The 20813-nt window shown below is 46.9% G+C and overlaps 1 protein-coding gene across 2 annotated transcripts in view; it reads left to right on the forward strand.

The window, feature by feature from the left end:
* CAMKK1 (calcium/calmodulin dependent protein kinase kinase 1) overlaps positions 1-20813 on the forward strand; it is a 90750-nt gene that overhangs the window by 65408 nt on the left and 4529 nt on the right. For both annotated transcript variants that reach the window (XM_057410744.1, XM_057410743.1), the window contains exons 10-15: positions 9612-9811; positions 10522-10575; positions 11647-11720; positions 16314-16401; positions 17468-17596; positions 18531-18634. In XM_057410744.1, coding sequence (XP_057266727.1) covers positions 9612-9811; positions 10522-10575; positions 11647-11720; positions 16314-16401; positions 17468-17596; positions 18531-18634 — 649 coding nt within the window. The remainder of the gene's footprint in view (positions 1-9611; positions 9812-10521; positions 10576-11646; positions 11721-16313; positions 16402-17467; positions 17597-18530; positions 18635-20813) is intronic.

Consider the following 20813-nt stretch of genomic DNA (forward strand, 5'->3'; position numbering starts at 1 on the left):
AAAATCAATGTTTGCAAGCCTGGGACAGTCCAGAAGCTTCCAGGTGCTGCCAAAATCAGTCAGGAAGCTGGTGGGAATGTGTATATGAATGGGAAACTCAAGACTTTTTCCAGTAGAGTTGGAAGGGTGAAGACTGCAGCTTTTTATATTCTCATTAGCATTCATATTGCAGGAGAACCTGCTTGCCTGAGCTGGGAGAGCCAAGCTCTGCTGTGCTGGATGCTGCTGGCACTACATCCCTGCTCAGAGGAGACTTGGAGTTTTGAAGATAGTATTAAATAAAAGTAAAGTGTGGGTAGTCCTAGGCAGACGGAGTGAAAGTGGGTAATAAATTATAGGATGCCCAAGCAACAGGAACAATAGGATGCTTTATTTTGGGCTATTGAGTAACCATTTATTTTATTAGCAAATGGAAGTTAAAAATGGTGTTCTGGCTAAATGCATGGCAATTACTATGTGATTAAGAGGAAAAGCACACCAGTTCGTGCACACTGAAGGAGAAATGTTGCCAGGCAATGCAAAGATTGCAAGGTAATTTTGATGTAAGCATACATAATTGTTATGTAATTTGGGAGGCTCAATAACCATGCAGCTGCTTGAAGCCTGCAGTCATCACAGCAGCAAATGCATCATTGCTGCTTGGGCTTTATTGAATTACAAGTTGCAAACTCCTGTCGGAGCCTGCAAAGTATTAATCCAGGGCTGTGTGTTGCCCTGAGTGCAGATGGGCTGGGATGAGTGGATAAGGGGCTGCATGGTGGGAGACATGGGCTCACCTTTTAAATTACCAGTGGTGGCACACGGTCCCTGGCCACAGTGTGTCCATGGGGACTAGGCTCCACTGGTTATTGGTGATGCTTGCCTGGGGTGGAGGCCTGTGAGAGGGCTGGCTCTGGGCAGCAGTGTTTGGAGGGAGGCAGTGGTCATGAGAGCAGAAATATCCCATGGTGGTTGGGATGACTGGCTTGGGCATGGTGGGAGGCAGGGACAGAGCTCCCCCATCCAGGCAATGGCACGGTCCCAGCCTCATTCATTAAGCAACGAAGAAACAGGCAGGTTCAGTGTGAGAGCCAGGGAGATCCACCCATGGTAGAGAATCCCCTCCTCTGGCCCCCAAACTGCTGAGAAATACTTCGAGCTGAAGTGCCATAATTTAACTGGTTCACATGTTCTGGTTCTTGTATTCCTGTCTTAGACCTGGGCTCTGTTGTGTGGACTATGTCAGGAGTTACTTAAGCACATGCAAACCTTAACTCCTATCCTGGTGAAATGGGCCCTACAAAACAGAGTGCTTTTGCTCCTGCTTGTAAGCACACACACCTCCCACCCGCCCCCTTACTGACAGCATTGCACACACCCCCTCGTGTGCTGGGGAGACAGGCTGTTGTCTGCGTGTTGTAAGCGCTACTGGAGTGGTAATTTCAGAATGTACTTCAGTTCTTTGGATGGCAAAGTCTTGCTGGATTATTTGTATCGTTAACTAAAGCATGTGCTTAAGCATCTCTGTGAATTGGGTATATGTGCAATTACCTCCCTTTCCGCTTGTAACTTCCCTCTAGTAGTGCTTATCTGGGGTTATTTAAGCTTCAGTCTCCCTTGTAGTAAGGCAAACATTGCTTTCCCAATGATACTCAGCAGAAATAGGTGTGCTGGCTAGTGAATAGTCACTGAGGGAGTTAGCAGCTGTGTCAGGAGTCAACCCTGAAAGCTGGAAGGTGAATTCAGGGCTGAGTCTGATCCTGCAGGGTTCAGTGTCTTGGGAACAATCACACCATCTCTGTGCCACCCCTGGGTTATAAACCTCTGTCACATCTTCATGGGTGGCTTTTCAAGGCTGTTCTAGTCTGTGCCAAGTGGCCTTCCACCCCTTTGACCATCCGTTAGAGAAAGCTTGCAGGAGCTGACATACCCGCCCCACAACAAAGCCTAAAGGTTTGCTGGACAAAGATATTCTGCTGGTTTACTTCACATATCCTGGACTAACTGGTGGTGACTTACATTTAATAACTGGACAGTAAATGGGTTTCACTGAAGGAGAACTTGGTGTCATGCCAGTTTGCTTTGGCAGATGAACAGTGGAAACCAGTACCAGGTGAAGCATGTAATGAGAGGGTTTTCTTCCAGTGTCAGGCTGCTGTCTTCTGGACAGAAATGTTTTCTTGTTGGGAGCAAATGTTTGGTTCAACACAAGGAGTAGAAACTTTAAACTCTTCTCCAGTGGCAGATGTATGTGGGAGCCACAGGAGAGGTTGTGAGTGAGAGTTCTATTCAGAAGACTTGAGGGATATGCCAGGCAGGTATCCATCCCAGTTTGGTTTTAGGACTGGGACACAAGTAGCTTCTTTCAGTAAGAGTCTAAGGAAAGAATAGGAAAGCAAATGGACAGTGTGTCTGGGCAGGTAACCTGGCCGTGACACTAGCCAGGAACAGGTACTTAGCGCAGAGCATGCATACAAGCTTGACCCAGGGGAAAACCCTGCTCACTTGCACAGTGGAGATAAAGCATAGCGACTGCCCCTGATGCTGTTCAGCTGCCAGCTCAGTGTTGGATTCAGCTCACAAGAGGCTCTAACAGTTGCTGTCAGTGTGACTGAAAGGAAGGAAAAACATTATTTCCTGTATTCTCTGCAGAAAATGCACAGTTTCCCTCCTGTGACTGTATCTAAGGAAACTAAGGGTGGCAATTCTGGTCCCCTCTGCAGGGGAATGCTTGTCTCATCTGAGCTACTGGATTGAAGGGAAAGTCATGACACACAGGTAAAGCCGTCGGGAAGTTACTTTTCCAACAGCAGCTCTATGCAGGGCACCTGTATGAATCCTTGTGATGCTCTGGAGCCCTAAGTGCCTAATATGCAAGCAGAGCTGGCTTTTCTGAGATGAGACTTAATCTACTTGACCATCAGGATGTGAGTATAATTTCCATTGTCTTAAAAGGAAATTTAAGCTAATAAATCAATAGCTGAGTCGACACAGGCTTGTCTCTTCTGAAAATATCTACTGCAACCTAACCCAGTGTGAGTGCACTGAAACATCAGTGGCATAAATGGGTTTGGTCTGGTTTGGCTGTTGACACAGGCAAATTCCTCAGACCTCGTGTTGGTGTGGACCAGCAGAGCTGGGACATGAGTCTGTGATGGAGCTGCTACATGCTCTGCTGTGATTCCCAGCAAGCTGGGACATGAGTCTGTGCCTCTGTTCCCATGTGGGAAATAGGGAACTGCTCCTCCTGTGCCCCTGCCTCTTGCCTGCACAAGTTAAGAGTTCCTCAGAATGGAGCATGTAGAGGTGAGGACTCTTGACTGCAGCTATAGCTGGAAGGTGCTGGGTGTTCTAAATGACAGCAGCAGGAGAAGAGGGGCTGGCTTGTGTTTTATCATGTGCAGACAAGCTCTGTTTAGATGATTAAAACAACCAAAAACCCTTTCACATAACCACAAGCATTGCTGATACTGGTCCATGAGGGCTTTGTGTAAGAGTGAGAGTAATGAGCCGGTGGAGCAGATCAGAGAGATGTGCTAGAGCCTCTTAAGAAAGATCAAGCTGTTTGATTTGTGATGTTGTTTGATGCAGTTATGTAAGTGGCGGTGCTCAGGGTTAGAAGCAGCCCATGGCACAGAGTGGCTGTTCTGGCAGGACGTGCTGCACATACCCTGCTTCCAGCTTTCCCACTGATCCCTCAAACAACATTGGCATGTGTGTAGCCATGGCAGGAAGCTTGTCCCCTGTGACTGGTGATATTGTGATGTGCTCGTATAGGCTGGAGGACAGGTGTAGAAGCCTTTAGCAAGGCTCTACCTCTTCTTCACCTTCCCTATTGCTTCCTACTGGCTGTATCCTATCCCTGTCTCATTTGCTGAGAGTACGATGGTCAGCAGGTGCTGAAGATGGAGCACAAATGGAAACTCAACTCTTCCAAAGTGCTGGGCAGTGCTGGGTGTTGGGATCCCCCTTTTCAAGTGGCAAAGCTTCGATGGATGGAGGACGAGAGTGGCAGAATGGTGAAGAGAGCTGGGATCCTCACCCCAGCTGCACAAGGCTCATGCAATGAGCTGAACATGAGAGGGAAGGTGTTCTCCTTGCATAGCCCACTACAGCCACATCCTCTGTCTCTTTCTCAGTGGAACACTGCAGGCAAGTACAGAGGCTTGCTTCAGAGAGCAGAATTCTGTCTTAAGCTCTGGATGGTGGTGCAGCAGTTTTCTTGGGAGGGTGTTAAATCATTTCTTTGCTACAGGGCTGATGTGAGAGTAATACTAAGCAGACTCTGCAGTAGCACCATATGGATTGCTTTTGCCCTTGAATGGGAATGGGATTCTGTTTCTAATCAACTATAATTCGGCTTCAGACTCAGTAAATAATAGGATGTGTCAGTGCATTGCAAAGTTTTATATGGATAATTTTTACATGAGCTTTTAGCAAGTTGGTATTAGCCTGTTGGAGGTCTAAGGTTTCCAGAAGGGAATGCAGTGAAAAGCACCTCTTCTAAAAGGACTGAGGGACAATCTCTCTATTGCTAACACTTCTACCTCTTCTTCTTGGTCTTCTCTGGTTGTCAGTCTAGGCAGACAGTTCCCAGATGTTTGCTTCTGAATAAAAAGGAAAGCCTATTTAGTCTCTGAATGACCTGTGGGATCTAGAAATGGGGGAAGCATTTGTGAAGCGAGTTGCACATTGCAGCAAAAGCCAAGGGACTGAACAGCAAGAAATGATGTGTTCAATGGAGCTGTGCTAACAAGCAGTGATGGAGCAGAGAGGCAGAGCAACAGGAGACACGCAGAGAGGCCAGACAGGGCTGTGTGCTGCACTCGCAGGTAGGAGCCATTGCTTTCTTTTAGTACCATTCCCAAATCACCCACTGGCTTTTCAGAGATGATGCTCAGCATGTGCCAAAGCAATGTCCTCAATGGGCATGTTTTGTGGCCTGGAAATACAGACCAGGGGCTCGTTCGCTGGATAGTCAGCACCCAGATTGTTTGGAAGCTTGGAGGCATCTGGATGGCAGAGTGCCACGAGGCAGCTGTGACAGCCACTTGACATTAAAGACACGCTGTCGTCTTGTCCAAGGGCCAAGCATGAGGAACCATGTTTGTGGTGCTGATGAAGCAATGGGAGAAGTGGGTACAGACTGCCTGAAACTGTTGAGAAGATGTGAGTAATCCAGGTGTGCTGCTGAAGAGGCTTTCAGAGTCCATACTGGGACTGCCATAAGGACCAGCTCTTCATGGAGCCCTGTGGGTGCTTTTCTTTCTGCTCCTCTTGGGAAGGTGTGAAAGCAGGAGCAGAGGGCAGCCCCCGCATGGCACACCCCACATCCTCATTGCTCTGAGGAACTCTGGATTACTTTGGTTTGTACTTAAAACCCCAGACTATTGTATTCATGCTGCTAATACCAACTGACTTAAAATACATCATAATGGAGAAACAAAGTCCTGAAAAGCCAGATTTTCAGAGACCTTTTATTTTGGGCAGTTATTTCATACGCTCTCAAATTTGAACAGCCAAGCATGGGTTCATCCCAGCTGCTACAGGCAGTAGGTGTAGCATACCTGCAGTTGTAATGCAATATCTGTAAGTGAGAGGAAGAGATAGTCCTTTCCCAACTGCTGCTCACAGCCTGACTGCTCCGAATCCTCTGAGGTTGTATCTCTCCACCACATAGCATTGGCCTTCAAGCCAGCTTTTCTTAGGTGTTTGCACTCTGTGCCTGAAGTCAGGAGACAGCCTAAACTTTTAGGTGTGATTTCCCTTGTTTCTGAGCCCCGCTGGGTGAAACATCACCCTGAGATGTGCCTGGTCAGGCTTTCTAACGCAGGCTTTGATGGCAGTGTCCTACGTGGGCTCTCCCCTGTCCTGCCTGCCTTATTCATGGGGTGGCTCTGAGGTTAGCGAACAAGTCTTTCTAATGTGCTTTGGGATCTTTGCCTAGCTGATGCTCTAGAAATCCATGGAATTGTTATTCAGATGCAAATAGCCCTGAACTTCTGTCACCTTTCCACTGAGGTGAAGGATGGATCTAATAAAACCGAATTTAAGAGTGCTGCAGAATCAGGCTTTCTCCTAAGGGCTCTGTGATATCTTAACACTGTTTCATTTTCATTATGAAGAGGTATTGATCTGTTCTTCGAATTGGGCCTGTCAGCACAGAAAGCACAGAGCATCTTGGAGCCCAGGGAGGCTGTTCCTGTGAGCTGCTGGCCTCTGCTTTAGGAGCAGGATCCTTTCCAGGATTTTTGACTTTGGGAGGGATGCAGACAAGTACATTTGCATGGGAATGAGTGCGTTTCAGCTGTTGATGTCCCCCTTGTGTGTGGTAGGTGGGGCCTGGAAGGGAGGCATGGATGGGATGGTCCTTCCCGAGGAGGTCATGGGTTAGTTTAAAAGAATAATCCCCAAACCCTGATGGAGCAAGTTTAGCTGTTACAGAGAGCTATTTTGGTTATGCTTCCTTATTGGGGTTTTATTCAGGTGTTGGAAGTGCTGTCCTTTCTGTGCCTGACACAGCCCTGCTCCTGTTTGCTAGCAGCAGCATCACAGTGGGTCCTTAATCATAAGGACAGAGAGTGTTTTGTTTCTGGGACCTCTGGTCCTGGCTTGCAGTGACATTGAATAGCAATCCTAACGAACGTCCCTTGCCTACCTGCTGCTCTTAACATCTGCAGAGGGAATAAACTTGCTCCCAGATGGTTCAGGCTGTTGACATTAGAGGGTTAATTTGTGCTGGTGATTGTGTTTAACTGACTGTGGCCGTCCTGCTCTCCTTGGGTGGCTCTGTGGGTCCTGTCCCTTCTGTACAGTCATCAGCAGTCTGGAGGGTATCATTAGGCTTTTATTTCTGAGATGCTTAGCTCTCCCTCTGGAGTTCTGCAGGGATAACACCATCTTTCCCTCTGCATGTTGTGCTGGAGATCACACTGGTTTAACCAGTACCTTTCCTGCAAGACAGCTCTGTCCCCAGCTCCTTCTGCAGCATGTGGCAGTGATGCTTGTGTCACTGCAGGCACATCCCACTGCTCTGCCTGTCAGCCTTTGGCCAGCCCTGCTGAATTAGTTGCTTCCTGCCCTTCTCCCTGCAATGTGTTACCTGCAGGAGATCTGCCCTTGCAGCAGGAGTTGGTGGGTTGGGAAGTTTTTCTGAGCTTAGGTGTGTTTCTGTCCTCCGGATGAGCAGTCCTGCTGCCTTTCTGCAGCTCTTAAACAAGCCAGGTTTTTCTGTTGCTTGGGAATGATTTGGGGGGCATCTTTTACTCTTCTTTCTGCAGCCCTGTATTGTACTGAGCTGTACCAGTGGCAAGGCACAGGGCAGGAGAGGATAAGACTGTGTGTTTTGAAGCCTGCTTTGGATAGCTGTGCTGGGGAGGATGCCCACAGCAGCTGACACACTGGGACTGTAAGAACTGTGTTGTTTCAGAGCAGAAAAGAGATTTCAGGTTGCCTTCATCAGGTTTGCAGTTCCACTCCAAATCATCTCTTGGCAAACATGAGCAGTTGCTCTTACAATTGTTGCAGCTGTGATGGAGCCTTGTTCACTTACACCAGCTGGTGCTCAGTGCACAATTCCTGTCCCACATCCTTCTCCCTTCATGGCTGGGTACAAGGCAGCTGGACTAGGAGGCAGAGGATTTGGAGATAGCAGAAGTCTTTGGAGCCAGCTGGCACAAGACTTTCATTACTGTCACACAAACAGCAGCATGGTGCCTGGTTGGACACTGCTGCTCCTGACCTAGCCAGCCACTTCCCTCTGCACCCATCTCTTTCCCATCCTGGTATATGATTTAAACTGTGCCAGGTTTGCAGAAGCACCTGGCTGACATTGCACTGCAAAGCCCTGGGATGTGTCAGGCTCACTCCTGAGAGCACAAGCTGTGCTCTTCTGCCCTTCAGGCACTGTGCAGTAGTGGTCAGACTGTCCCTGACACTGACATCAAGCACATGGGTGTTCTAGACTGGGGAGCACACACGTTCATTGACCCTAGTGTTTGATAGCTTTCGTTTTTGTGAAGGATGTGTTTCTTATTTGTTCAACATTTGATATTGCTTCTGTGCCTAACAGCCAGCAGTGCCCAGATCTGCTGGGTACCAGGCTGAGCTGGGCACTGAACAAACACAGAGCAGCTGGCAAACTGCCTGCGTTTTCCCTCTGCTTTTATTAGATTGCACAAAGGCAGAGAATGGGTTCTACAAAATAAATAGTTATTTGATATGGGAATTGGTTTATGGGTTTGGTCTGGGATTTTTACTTTCCTGTATAGAAGAAATAATAAGAAGCCTAGAGTACCTGTTTGCCTAGTTTAACTCCCTCAGTTTCCACACTTAGCTCCAGGGATGTACGTGTGTATTTGTGCCCTGTATTTATTGTTTGTTTTAGAGGCGCTGGGAATCTTATCCTTGTGGTATCAGGCAGACACCTGCCTGAAAGGCAGCTCATCATCTCCAGAAGGAAAACTTTGCTCCCCCTCACTTGTTTTTTCCTCTCCCTATATTATCATAACGAAATGTCAGCTTGCAACCAGCTTCGCTGCGGAGCAGATGTCTCCTCATAATGACTGTTGTTGCAGGGTTTGCCATGTTTATCCTCACTGCCTTGCCAGGCTGTTATGGCATTAACTGGCTCACATCTCAACGTGGCCACGCAGTTAATTGCTGCATGTCTGAAAGAGGATGTGAGCACCAGTGCTCCCCAGCGGGTTTTAGTCTGCTGGGTCTCCGCATCGGCTCTTTAATGTGCCAAGGAGACCATCCCCCAGCTGTGCTTCAAACTAACAAGAGGTCCTTCCAGAAAAACATACCTCCGAGTGGGACTTCCCCTCCCCAGACACGGCCTGCTGGAAAGCTGGCTTGAAAAGAGCAGAACAGTTACTTGAAGCTTGTTCTTTCTTCATCCTAAACCATAAATGGGGATGCTCTGTAGAGCAGGCTGCCTTCATGGCAATGTGTGGACCAGGTTTGTAAAGCAGGAAAGGGTTAGACCAGCATTTCCTCCACCCAATTACATGTTTCCTAGGAGATAAGGGCTCATGTGGAGGCATAAAAAAACCCCATGCTCTGTTTGCAAGAAGGAAATGTGAAAACGGTGGTTGTGGCCAGTGGCAGAGGGAGGCCGAGGGGTCCTGTTCCCCTGCGAAGGGCAGTAAAGGCTTGGTGCATTTCATCTCCTGTTCGGTAGAGTCTTTTGGGGTCATTTTGGGTTCTGAAAATTGGGTTTGATCTTTAAACTTGTTCTCCAAGTTCCTGAGGAGTCAACCACTTCCCTGCCACTCCCTGCTTCATACAGCAAGTTGCTCAACCCACCAGCTGAAACGATAAGGCCAAACAAATCTACAGAGTTTGAGTGGTTCCTTCTCCAACAGCAAAGCGTGGTCCCCCTGGCTGGGGTGTTTCTGGGTTCATGTCTCTTCTTTGCCTGATTACTGGTGAGAGATGTATTTGAGTGTTGTACTCTGGTGTACGTCCCAGTGAGGCACCAGAAAGGACTGGCTATAGGAAATGGAACTGCTACTACATTAGATTACATACACAGCAGTAGCTTTGAGTCAGGTGCCCTTCTGGACAGGTTTCCTTCCCCTGGGTATATTGGCTGCTGTGACAGACCATGCTCCTGTGTTTTGTTTCAGTGCACTACCAGAAGATCATTCACCGGGACATCAAGCCTTCCAACTTGCTCTTGGGAGATGATGGGCATGTCAAAATCGCCGATTTTGGAGTCAGCAATCAATTTGAAGGGAATGATGCCCAGCTTTCCAGCACGGCAGGGACACCAGCCTTCATGGCACCAGAGGCCATTTCAGACACTGGCAAAAGTTTCAGTGGAAAGGTAGGTCTTTGCTCACAGCTGGATGTCTCATGGGACCCCCAAGCACGGCACAAAGGGCAGCACCACACCTGCAACCTTTGTGTGTTGCTCACTCAGGGATTGTGGTGCAAATTAGGGTTATTCTTAAGTAAAATTGAGCTCTAATTCTGTGTTCAGTCCATGCAGAAGTCACACTGGTTGTTCTGGGCAGCAGGCAGACACTTTACTGTGCATCCCTGCTCAGACAGGAGCCATGTTTAGAGTCTTTTCCTTGCCCAAAGGGAAAGAAGGAAACTTGATTCCTTTCCAAAATAATCAAGAGGCACAGGGGGCTGCTGCACAACAAGGTCGTATCTTGATCTCCTGAAAGTGAGAGGCACTGCTGAGGCTTGTAATGCAGACATAGGGATATGGTCTAATGTTTTTTTTTTCACCTGGAAGACTTTTGAGGTTCAGCCTTTCATGGTGTCATCTGTAAGAAGAAGTAGCTGCTTGCTGGTTACTGCGCTCCACAGCAAAGACAAGAGAGGCAATGTCTGTCCCAGCACAGTCCTCATTCCTCAGGCATGCTACAGATGCCTTTAGGAGCCCAGATTCAGGCAGAGTCTGCACAGTACAACAGAAAATGTTCAATGCATACAAATAATGCTCTCTGAATCAGTGGGAAAATCCAGCTCGTTCAGATAATCTGGATTGCATCTCATTTACTGCCTGCATATGCTTTCTTTCAGGCACTTGACGTATGGGCCATGGGAATTACCCTCTACTGCTTTGTTTACGGGAAGGTAAGCTGGCTTTCAGCTGCTGGAGCTCTGCATGGCAGTCTCTCTGCCTGGCTTTTGACTCATTCCTTTCCAAATAAAGGAAAATATTAGAAACAAAGACCTGTCTTCTGCAAGCTCCTGTTTTCCCCCATCACCCTGCAGATGAGAAGAAGCTAATGTGACCTGTGGAAAGGATGGTTTCTAGAGTTGATCCCTGTGTTCAGAGCTGTTGTTCATGCTACAACTCTAGAGAGGCATTGGCAGCACCAAGAACAGTTTGTTGAAGGATTAATCCATGCTGCCTGTATTTAGAAACAAGCCAGACAGGGCATGGAGGGAGGTGTAGGTTTGGTCCCAGGCTACTTCAGCATTTCAGCAAACCAGATTACAGAAAGCTCTGTCTGCCAGAGCTGAGGTGGGCCAGATAGAGTCTTCTTTGGCAGAGCCAACTCTTCAGAGCTGCCTTCTGCAAACTCCATGTCCTGTCATGGCTTTTCTCTGTCCTGTCACAAAAAGCCCCTTGTCCCTCCCATCCTCTCCCAGGGCAAGCAGTACAGCAGGTATGTGGGGTCTGTGTGTGCAGGTATGTGACCTGAACCTCCTGTCCAAGCACTGACCTCTGCAGATCCCACCACACAGGTGTAAGGCATCCAGCTCAGGGGTAGGAAGTGGCAGGGGAGATGACAGACACAGAGCTATCTCCATTCCTGGTGTGATATTGCAGAGCTAAGTCAGGATGGAAAGTATTCTTTGACCTGTGTCTATAATGGTGTCTCATTTGGGCTGGTATCTCCATTTTGCAGGTAGAAGTGGAGCAGAGAAAAGGAAAATGTGTAGTTCACAGTCACCTGATAGGCTGGATGGAGGGGGGTATCCCAATCCACTTATGTATTCCCTAGATCCCTCTGCTGTTCTTCTGTATTTATTCTTTAATAAGGAACAACCCAATTTATTGTTGTGGGGAGATTTGATTTATCTCCATCTCTGTGTAGAATCAAGAGAGAACAGAGACTATACTTGTGTATGTGAGTGACAACACCTAAGCAATGCCAGGCTCTCTGACAACTGGAAAATCTTCTGTTTGTTTTACAGTGCCCTTTTATAGATGAATATATTCTGGGTCTTCATAATAGGATCAAGAACAAGCCTGTGGAGTTCCCAGAAGAGTAAGTGAACTTTACTCAGCTACTGTAAAATAACAGTTCAGTTCTCAGTGTTATTCACTGTGCAGCATTAATCCTGGTAGGTCACCACAGGGGGACAGACAAGGGGAGCTGAAGTGCTTTGCTTTCTTCTGGGTCCTTCTCATGGTTTTTGTGCTGATGATGTTGTTGAGGCACTACAGCTGCGTCTGCAGCTCATGTGTTCATGTTCTGTGGACAGGGAGTAAAGGAAATGGCTCTTAAAACCTTTGGAAGTGAAGGGATTTCAGCATGGGTCTAGTAAGTTCTGCTCTGGCTACTTGACCCTGGATGCATGGTTTGGTTGAGGTTTTGTGTTTCTCCCCATGTGGTAGCCACCAAGTGATTCCGTGTGTTCATTTTCAAAAGCAGTGTGGTTATAGATCTTGATCTCAGTCTAAGTAAACACATGCTTTGGATTTGGAGCTGGGGAAAGTGTCCAACAGAAGGATGCTTGTCCTGAGGTACACAACCACAGCTCGGTGCATCCCCACTCTTCAGTCTCCTCCAGTATCCTCCAGGAACATGAGTTTTCCTGTGTGCTGGCAGACTAGGGCTAGAAAGAGACCCCAAACAGATTAATTTACTCATTTGCTATTAAGAGGCTGCTCCCACCCTGCTTTGGTCAGTGAAGGAAACCCTTGTTGGCCATAGTCAGAGCTGCATGGTGGGGACTGTTGGGCTGTGCTAGGTGGGCTGGCTGGCAGCACAGGCACAGCACATCCTCTAACCCACAGAAGTGCACTCAGCATTGCAGAGGGACATGCCAAGGCCACTCCCATGCCATTTGAGCAGTGGGAAATTCAGCATCGAGGTGCCGAGCGATGAGTGTTTGTGGTCTTGTCAGAGGAGCCTGGCGGGAGGTGATTACACTCAATATATGCTCAGTCCCTGCCACCATGCCTTTTCCCTTCATGCATTTCCTCCATCTTCAGGCCTCACATGACTTTCTGCTCGTGATTAATTTATTTCTCCTGATTGCTATCAGATGAAGCAGCCAAAGCTGGATTCTTCCTTTCCTTCCAAAATCAGCCCAGTAGTCAGGCAAAGAATTTCTGACCCTATTGCTCCTTTAATAAAAATGTAGAGATAAAATGACTTGATTTAAAACAAGCATGAGGAAATTAAAACTCTAATGAAAGGCACATCTCATATTGGAGAGGAAGGGAGGGATGTTGTCAGGGAGCCCATTCATGTGTGCATGTACCCAGCATCTATCACGTGAATGTTTTGTGAGATTCTCACTGAATCTTTAGACCCCTCCAGTGAAGGGCTGGGGCTCTGCCTTGGCAGTCCCAGGCTTCCTTCTGAGTCTGCAGAAAGCAATGGGTGCTCGGTCTGTCCTACAAGGACCTTAGAAAGAGATGAACAAAGAGGTAGCAGCCTGGAGTTTATGTGCAGCCGGTGTTTTATCCCTTCCTCCTCCTCTGAACCCCATCACTGAGAGTCTGTAAGGAACTGGTACACAGAGTGCCACCTTTCAGACCAAATCCTTACAGACTTATTAGAATCCATTTTATTGATAGCTGACAGCAGATATGAGAAAGTGTAATCTCCGTATCAGCCCTACAAAAGTATCAATGCATGATGAATAGTTATATATTGAGAAAATTCCTCTGAAACACGATGGAGGGAAATCCACAGCTGTCATCTTTAAGCCGTGACTAAACTTTTCATGGACAAAAAGGACTGATTTGTCAGGTGAGGTTTAATAAATGCAGTTCTATTCCAGTTAGTTGCTTTGTCCAGTTGCACTTATTGAGTATCATAGAATATCTGGAGTTGAAAGGGACCCATCGTCCTGTGGCCACAAGGTCAGGCTGCTTGTTAGATGGCAAACACAGGCCCCAGTCATGGATATGGAGCAACTCTGGCAAGAACCTTGTGCTGTTGGTGGGGTTTTACAGCAAACCAGTCTTTGGGCTGTTAGAACACGAAGGCTGCTCATGCCACATTGCTGTGTTCCCACTGGTTGCTCTATGGGCAGGGCAGGACTTGGTCTTGACAGCACTGCAGCAGCAGAAGTGGTTTATGTTTTCTTGGCAGCATTCTCTGTGCTTGCTTGGGCCCTGGCAACCTTCCCATCCTCCCAGCCATCATGTATTTGGGTTAGCAGTCAGCTTACAAGTGACTGCTCCCATCTGTCTCTGCAGTAAGTTATTAACATTTAATGGGCTAACTGGGTTGTGCTAAGAACCTTTTCTTCATTCAGACAGTTCCATCAGTGATAATTGGGCTGTGATTTTATTTGGATTTCTCAGTGACTTGCTTTCCCAACCTAAAAAAAAGCTGCACCCCTGGTTGGGTTGTGGGGGAGCAGAGAGTTACTGGGTGTTGACAGCTCTCTCTAAACTACATCTATTTGTTAGATAAAGGCAGCAACACACACACACATAAAGCTGGAATTCACTGGAGTGGATCCACCCTGGCCTCCCACAGAATTAGCATCTCGCTACACTTGGGAATATTTTGGTTTCAATTTATTTCACCATGGCTACAAAAGATACATTCCTGTCTGCAGACAGTCCATGGAAACTCATTGCCTGTTTCCTGACAACCTTTAGGATAGAGATGGAGCTGACTGTACTGGCGTCATTTGTCCCTTCCCTTTCCTTAGAGATGCTGGGGTAAATATTTATCACTCTGAAGTTAGCATTCATGCCAGCAAGTCCTTGGCATGACACAAAGTAGATGGGACTAGCTCACACCCTGATGAAACTGGTATAACTAAAAAGCAAGCTGGAGAAGTTTCTGTCCAGGCATGTATTAAGAGAGCCAGAAGCTCTACTGGTGAGTGTAGTTTCTCCTGGTGAAGAGCTGACCTGCAGGCACCCTGTAAAATGATCTGTGGTGCTGGCAGCCCTCCTAACTGGGTGCTGAGCTCTGTGATGCTTTGCCTTTTCCTGAGAGCTGTTACAGAACTACAACTGTGAGAAATTTCACAGATGTATTCCATAGATAGTGCAGGCATTTTAGATGAAAAATGCCATCGGGTACAGCATGGAGAAAAGGGAAACCAGAGACCTGGCCATAACCCACTTGACACTTTGGTCCTGTTTACAGGGCATTTCCTTATGGCATTAATCCTGTGTTGTGTAGAAGTCTGACACAGAGAAATGTTAGCTGATGATGTATTCTAATTGTATTTTAAATAACACTGTTGCTGGTTTGGCACAGATCTGACATTATGTGTTTTAAAAACACCATCTCAGTGTGGTTCTCCTGTGGGAACCTGTTTATTCTAACCTTCTTAATGCACTGTCACTCCCCATAGCTGTTTCTCTGTGCCTGGAGCTCATCTCAGGAGCAGCACCATTCTTCTCATTCCCACTTAAATTGTTACCTGCAGTGAAGCCGAGGAAATGGGAGGTCTCTGAGGGCTCATCCTGCCATTCCCCTTGTCTTGGCCATACTGCCTGTGGACTTACAGCCCCCTGATGCAACTCTGAAAGTGTTCAGACTTTAAACTGAATGCACTTTCTGCCCTTCCTCACTGAACAAGCAGTGTTTCCTTGTGGTTGGTTGTTGAAGGTCTCATAACCAAAGTCCACATAAAGTATTCATACGTTATTAAACAGCAGCTGTGTTTAACTGAAATATCCCTTCCTGTAACATGGCCTTCATTTAGGTTTATGACAGTTTATTCCCTCCTCTGCTTGGTGGGGTGCAGGGGAGGTGGGCATAGCCTCATCAGTGTTTTCAATCTGAGATCCAACCCTGCTGGGGAGTGACATTTCATGCTGCCAAATTCCATCATCTCAAAAGCCATTGTGGTACAGGCTCTCAACTGCCTGATACAATTCTGTCATACACTGGCATTTTATTTCAGTAGCACTTTGATAATACAGATCAAGTGTGTTTTGAAGACATTGCCTGCACCATTAGTGACAAACTAGGGGGACAGACTGCAGGACCCCTGGCTCCGTGTGAATAGAATGGCTTCTATGCTCAGGCACTCCAGTACTTAGAGATAGTGTTAAAAAATCAGATATATTTCTCTTAGTCTGTTCATTCCCTCCTTTTGTTACCCCAAGGCTGAGCTGTACAGGTAGGAAATACCCACTTACTGAACTGGCTGCCATCAGCATTCACGGAAGCAGTTTAGTTAACACAACCTGCTTAGCTGAAACCTGGATGTCAAAGGGTGATGTTTCATCCAGCACATTTGCTCGTGATGGAGGTTTGGCAAATCAAGTAGTGCCCTCTTGTATCATACAGTTCAGCTCCAGTCCTGCCCTCAGTTATGTTTTGTTGTCCCAGAATCCATCCTCTGAAATTCCCCTATAACTGTTTTTAAAAAAGTCCTTTCATCCATTCACTTGATCCCTTGTCCTGCATTTTAAGAGTGTGCAGCTGTGTTAGTGGGCAGAGCAGGACAACCCAACCCTGTAGCAGTGACCATGATGCCTGAGAAGGAACCAAGCCAATGAGACCTTCCTTTCTCAAGCCAGGTTTGCAGAGAAAGTATCTTCTGAGTGGAGCAGATTCTCTACAGAGTATAACCACAGTAAGGACTGTGCATGCATGGAGCACTTAGAATTCCATGGTCAACTGTATACTGCTGTTTTCTTTACTCAGAGCACAGATAAGTGAAGAGCTCAAGGAACTGATTCTACGCATGCTCGATAAAAATCCAGAAACAAGGATAACAGTCCCTGAAATTAAGGTAATTTGGACATTGCTGTTATAGTCTTTTGGCTCAGCTGGTTTTGTTGTTCCGTTGGTACCTTCTAATGAGGCAGAGCTGTTCCCCGAGTTTGTTTTGGGAGCTTTCTCTGGCACATGGCCTCAGAAAGGGAGAGTGCTCATTTTGCAGCATGTAACAGCTCTGTCACTGCTGCTTGCTTGGGGAATATTGACAGAAGCTTTCTTGTTTACTTATTTAAATTGAAATTATTCAAAAGCTGCCTGATCCTCAGGGAATCCCTGGGAAAATCAACACTGTCATGGGGACTGCTAGCTGCAGAGCCTGTGCTGTCGGTGTTGGACCTGTGTTACAGGGGCTGGAAGAGTGCTCCTCCTCTGGTGCTTGCATGGTCAGCAGCCTCAAGGCAGCACGTCTGTTTCTATCAGCATTACTTGGGAGATGCTGTTTGAGGATGCTCTCCCCCTTGTGCTCTAGAGGTTTGCGTGGTGCCCAGGTGGCAAGGTGGGTTGTTTGCTATTTATTTAAACAGGAGGCTGTTGCAGTAGCATGAGGCCTCAGTACTCAGACCCAAGTACTCCATTTTAAGCATATGAGCAGCCTGATTTAGTTGAAGATGTCCCTGCTCATTGCAGGGGTGTTGGACTAGATGAGCTTTGAAGGTCCCTTTTACCCAAACCTAAATCCTTATTTGTGCAGATGCACATCTGATCTTGATTTTCCCAGTCAGTGAGCACGCATAACCCTAAGTGAAGTGTGTGCACTTGAGAGACGAAGATGAAAATGCTCTGGATAACTCAGATGTTCAGGGTGTTTCGAACTTGATTGAGAAGGTGCTGGGTTCCTCCAAGATGCTGGCAGTGGGTGCAACAATACTGGGAGTTAGGGAATGCAATCTGGCCCATGAACATATTGCAGCAATTTCCAAGGGAGCTGGTTGAACCGCATCACTGGAAGTGGAAAGCAGCCATACTGACAGCTTACCCCTGTAATCAGTCCTGTGCCCCCATTTCTCTCTCATGACCAGCATCCCAGCATTCTGCTGTAGAAGGGAGACCTGCAGCTCTTTCTGTTCCTCCCCATGCAGGTGCATCCGTGGCTAACCAAGGGTGGTGAGGAGCCCCTGCCTCTGGAGGAGGAGCACTGTACTGTGGTGGAGGTGACAGAGGAGGAGGTGAAGAACTCGGTGAAGACGATCCCGAGTTTGCCAGCTGTGGTAGGTATACCCCACTGCATTCTCTGCATGGGTCAAGAACATGGTGCTTTGCTGAAGCTTTAAGGTGATGAAAGAGGTGTGAGAGGGTACACGTGTGCTCCTGGCATGAAAAGCTTGGCCTTTCAACCTGGTGTGAGCTTTTTGTGCCTCCGAGTTCTGCAGGGCCTGACTATGTGAGCAGTGCTATTTATATCTGTCTGGCTGCTCTAATAGGAGCTGTATGGTTACACCCGCAAAGTGCCTGGCATCAGCCACCCCAGAACACTAGAAGCATCCCAAGTGTATTTTGTTTCATTAATCTAGAGGTTGCAAGACACCTCATTCAGCTCCTCAAAATGAAAGCTCCAAACCTGGAGGTGACTTGGCCAGAGAAGCAGGGAGAGGACATCTGCCACAGTGTATACAGCTGGCACTTGCCTGCCAGCCAGTGTTGAGGGCTTTCTTGGCAGTCTGTGTGTGGCCAGCTGGAGATCTGTTAAGGGCAGTTACTACAATGCAGGTACCTTTGGGGGGTTTCTCATGGGGAGAGAAGTGATGAGCATGACAAGGGCCTGTTTTCACAGCTCTTGTGGTGTGATATTAACTTGCCCAAACAGCCAGCTGGGGGAGTGGAAACCATCCTTTCCCCTGGATAGCAGGAGCTAGCAGCACCCTGCAGCAGTATTGCCTGCCTGGAGAATGGCCCAGGAGAGCTCTGGTGCCTCCTTCTCACGGGCTTGGACTACCATGAGTGACTGCAATGGTCAGCAGCATCTGCTTCACCTCTTGCCAGCAATCGTGTGTGTCCAGGGGTCTGAGCTCGCTGCCTAAGGGAGCAGCACTGTCACTGCCTGGAAGTCAAATAGCTGTTGTGTGGGTTCCTTTAGCTCATGCTCTAGCTTCAAGGAATCACTCAGTCCTGCTGTTCTCACCGCTCTGTTTTGCTTCCCCAAAGATCCTTGTGAAGGCTATGCTAAGAAAACGCTCCTTTGGAAACCCATTTGAGGTTCAGACAAGGCGGGAAGAGAGGTCCATGTCTGCTCCAGGGAACTTACTGATGTACGTATACACAGCCCTGGCACTGCTGCACACACAGAGTAAAGGGGTTTGGGGAGGAGGAAGAAAGCAGTTTGCAGATGTTTTCTGTAGCATTTAAGTACAAAACTCCCTGCTAAACCAAACTCTAAAGGTTAAAAACTACCTCAAGTCCTCTAGGATTCAAATCCAATGCATTAAAGGAGCCTAAATACTCTGTTTATGGATGCAGTTCTCTGTCAAATGGGTTTGGCTTAAACACACATGAGGTGCTAAACTTGGATGTGATTTTTAACTTGTTAGTTTGTAATACACTGTGATCAAAGATTGATTAGAGCTTGGTGAACTAAAATAAGTTTAATTACAGTCTATTCTCAATATAGATTGGAAGGTTTAATTCTTCCATCCTTTTTTATGAACAACAGAAGTGCCAGATGAGCAGTTTGCATGTTTTACAAACTCAAAATGAGATGATGTGGCTTGTCCGTGGTTTGACTGGGCAGAGACACTGTAGAGAAACATGGGCAGACAGTGGAGAACACTTTGACATTGCTTTTTCGGTTGAGAAAACATAGAGACTTTTTTCACACTGGCAGTTATGAAACAGTGGAACATATTGCAATGGGATATTTTGGAGGTTGGATGTAGATAGCTATGCTGGCATTAAAAAGGGAATAGACAAATTAATGACCATTTGATTCATCAACAGTTTTTAAGCACAATAGTCTGGATGTACAGGGGTGGAGGAAGGTTTTCCTTGTCCTTTACTTGGCTCTTCTTCTTTCTCCCTCATTTTTGTTACTGGTCCCTTTCAGAGCTGGGATTCTGGGCCATCCATCCTTCAGTTACTGCTGGACCAGGAACAATTGTTTTCATGTTCCCACCCCACAGGATCTGTAAAGCTGTGGCTCACAACAAAGCTGTGTTATCCTAAAGTGATCCTTTCCCACTCAAAATCCCAGTACCATGCCTAGCAGACTCTTGTGAGGGTGTACCAAGAGTCTCAATGCACCTTTGACAATGCAAATAGAAGAGTCTCTCTCTCTCTCATGAGTGTGTTGGGATTTAAGGGCTCAGTTCAATTAAGGATTATAATGCATTAGAGCCTAAGTATGTATTGGAGACAATGCATTAGAGCCTAAGTATGTATTGGAGACAATGCATTAGAGCCTAAGTATATATTGGAGACTTTGAGTAAAGTCTTTGCCTTTGAGTCCATGACCAGTTAGTACTGGACACCAGTTTAGCATTTAAACATCCATACACAAGTGCTGCTGTGGGGACCTCTCTGGAGAGCATGGCAGTGACAGCTCCTTTGCCAGCTTAGCGCAAGGGATTTGTCCTCGTTTATTTCCCTCGGCTCATTGCCTTCCTAAGTAATTATTGCTAATTTGACACTTCTCTGCCCCTATCTTCACTATCATTTCTGCTCACTGCATTGCATTGCTCTAAAATGTAAACATACATTTCTCTTCAAATGTAGTCATGTAGTCAGAGTAAGGCAGGACTTCTCTTCAAACCCTGCCTGAATTGGTATTTCAAGGTGGTCTTTTCTAGTACCCAGAGCCTCTTCCCATGACGGACCTGTTCCCTTCCACCTTCATTTGAGATGCTTAAAAACCCATGCCACTAACCAAACAGCTGGTGGGAAAACTTGATGCTGTGGCTGTTTCCTGCTTGGAGCGGGGAGCTTTCTTATCTGCTCAGAATAAGTAAAGTTTATTTGATCTCATGTACCTGTGAAGTTTCTGATTAACCATATTATCAATGTCTAATCCCTTTTGACATCTTTTTAGGTCTTCAGAATTAGCTGTAAGCCTCCACTTTTACTTGTCTCCTTTCCAAAGCTGATAGACAAATTCTTCAGCTTATACAAACCCAGCATCTTTCCCTGTCTCTACTCATTCCAGCCCTGTGTTTGCATTCAGGCTTCTTGTACAGGTTGAAAACTGTGTATCATTTCCACTGTTGTGCTGCTGTGCCCAGTGCCCTTGGTTGACAAGGTATGTCAGATCAGGGATGGAGCTGTGACCGTGCATTGTAAGCACTTAGGAGTGTCCAAAAAGAACATGGACGGTCTTTGAATGCACCAGTTCTCCACTGCACTAACTCCTGCGTTTTCATTTCTCAGTCTCATGCCATCAGTGCCAATTTTTGGCAGTAAAAATTGACTTTATCCTAAATTAATTCATGCATGACTGAA

The sequence above is a fragment of the Pezoporus wallicus genome, unplaced genomic scaffold (assembly GCF_028554395.1).
Source record: "Pezoporus wallicus isolate ANWC-B61680 ecotype Strahan unplaced genomic scaffold, APGP_CSIRO_Pwel_v1 contig_8705, whole genome shotgun sequence".
NCBI classification, from domain to species: domain Eukaryota; kingdom Metazoa; phylum Chordata; class Aves; order Psittaciformes; family Psittacidae; genus Pezoporus; species Pezoporus wallicus.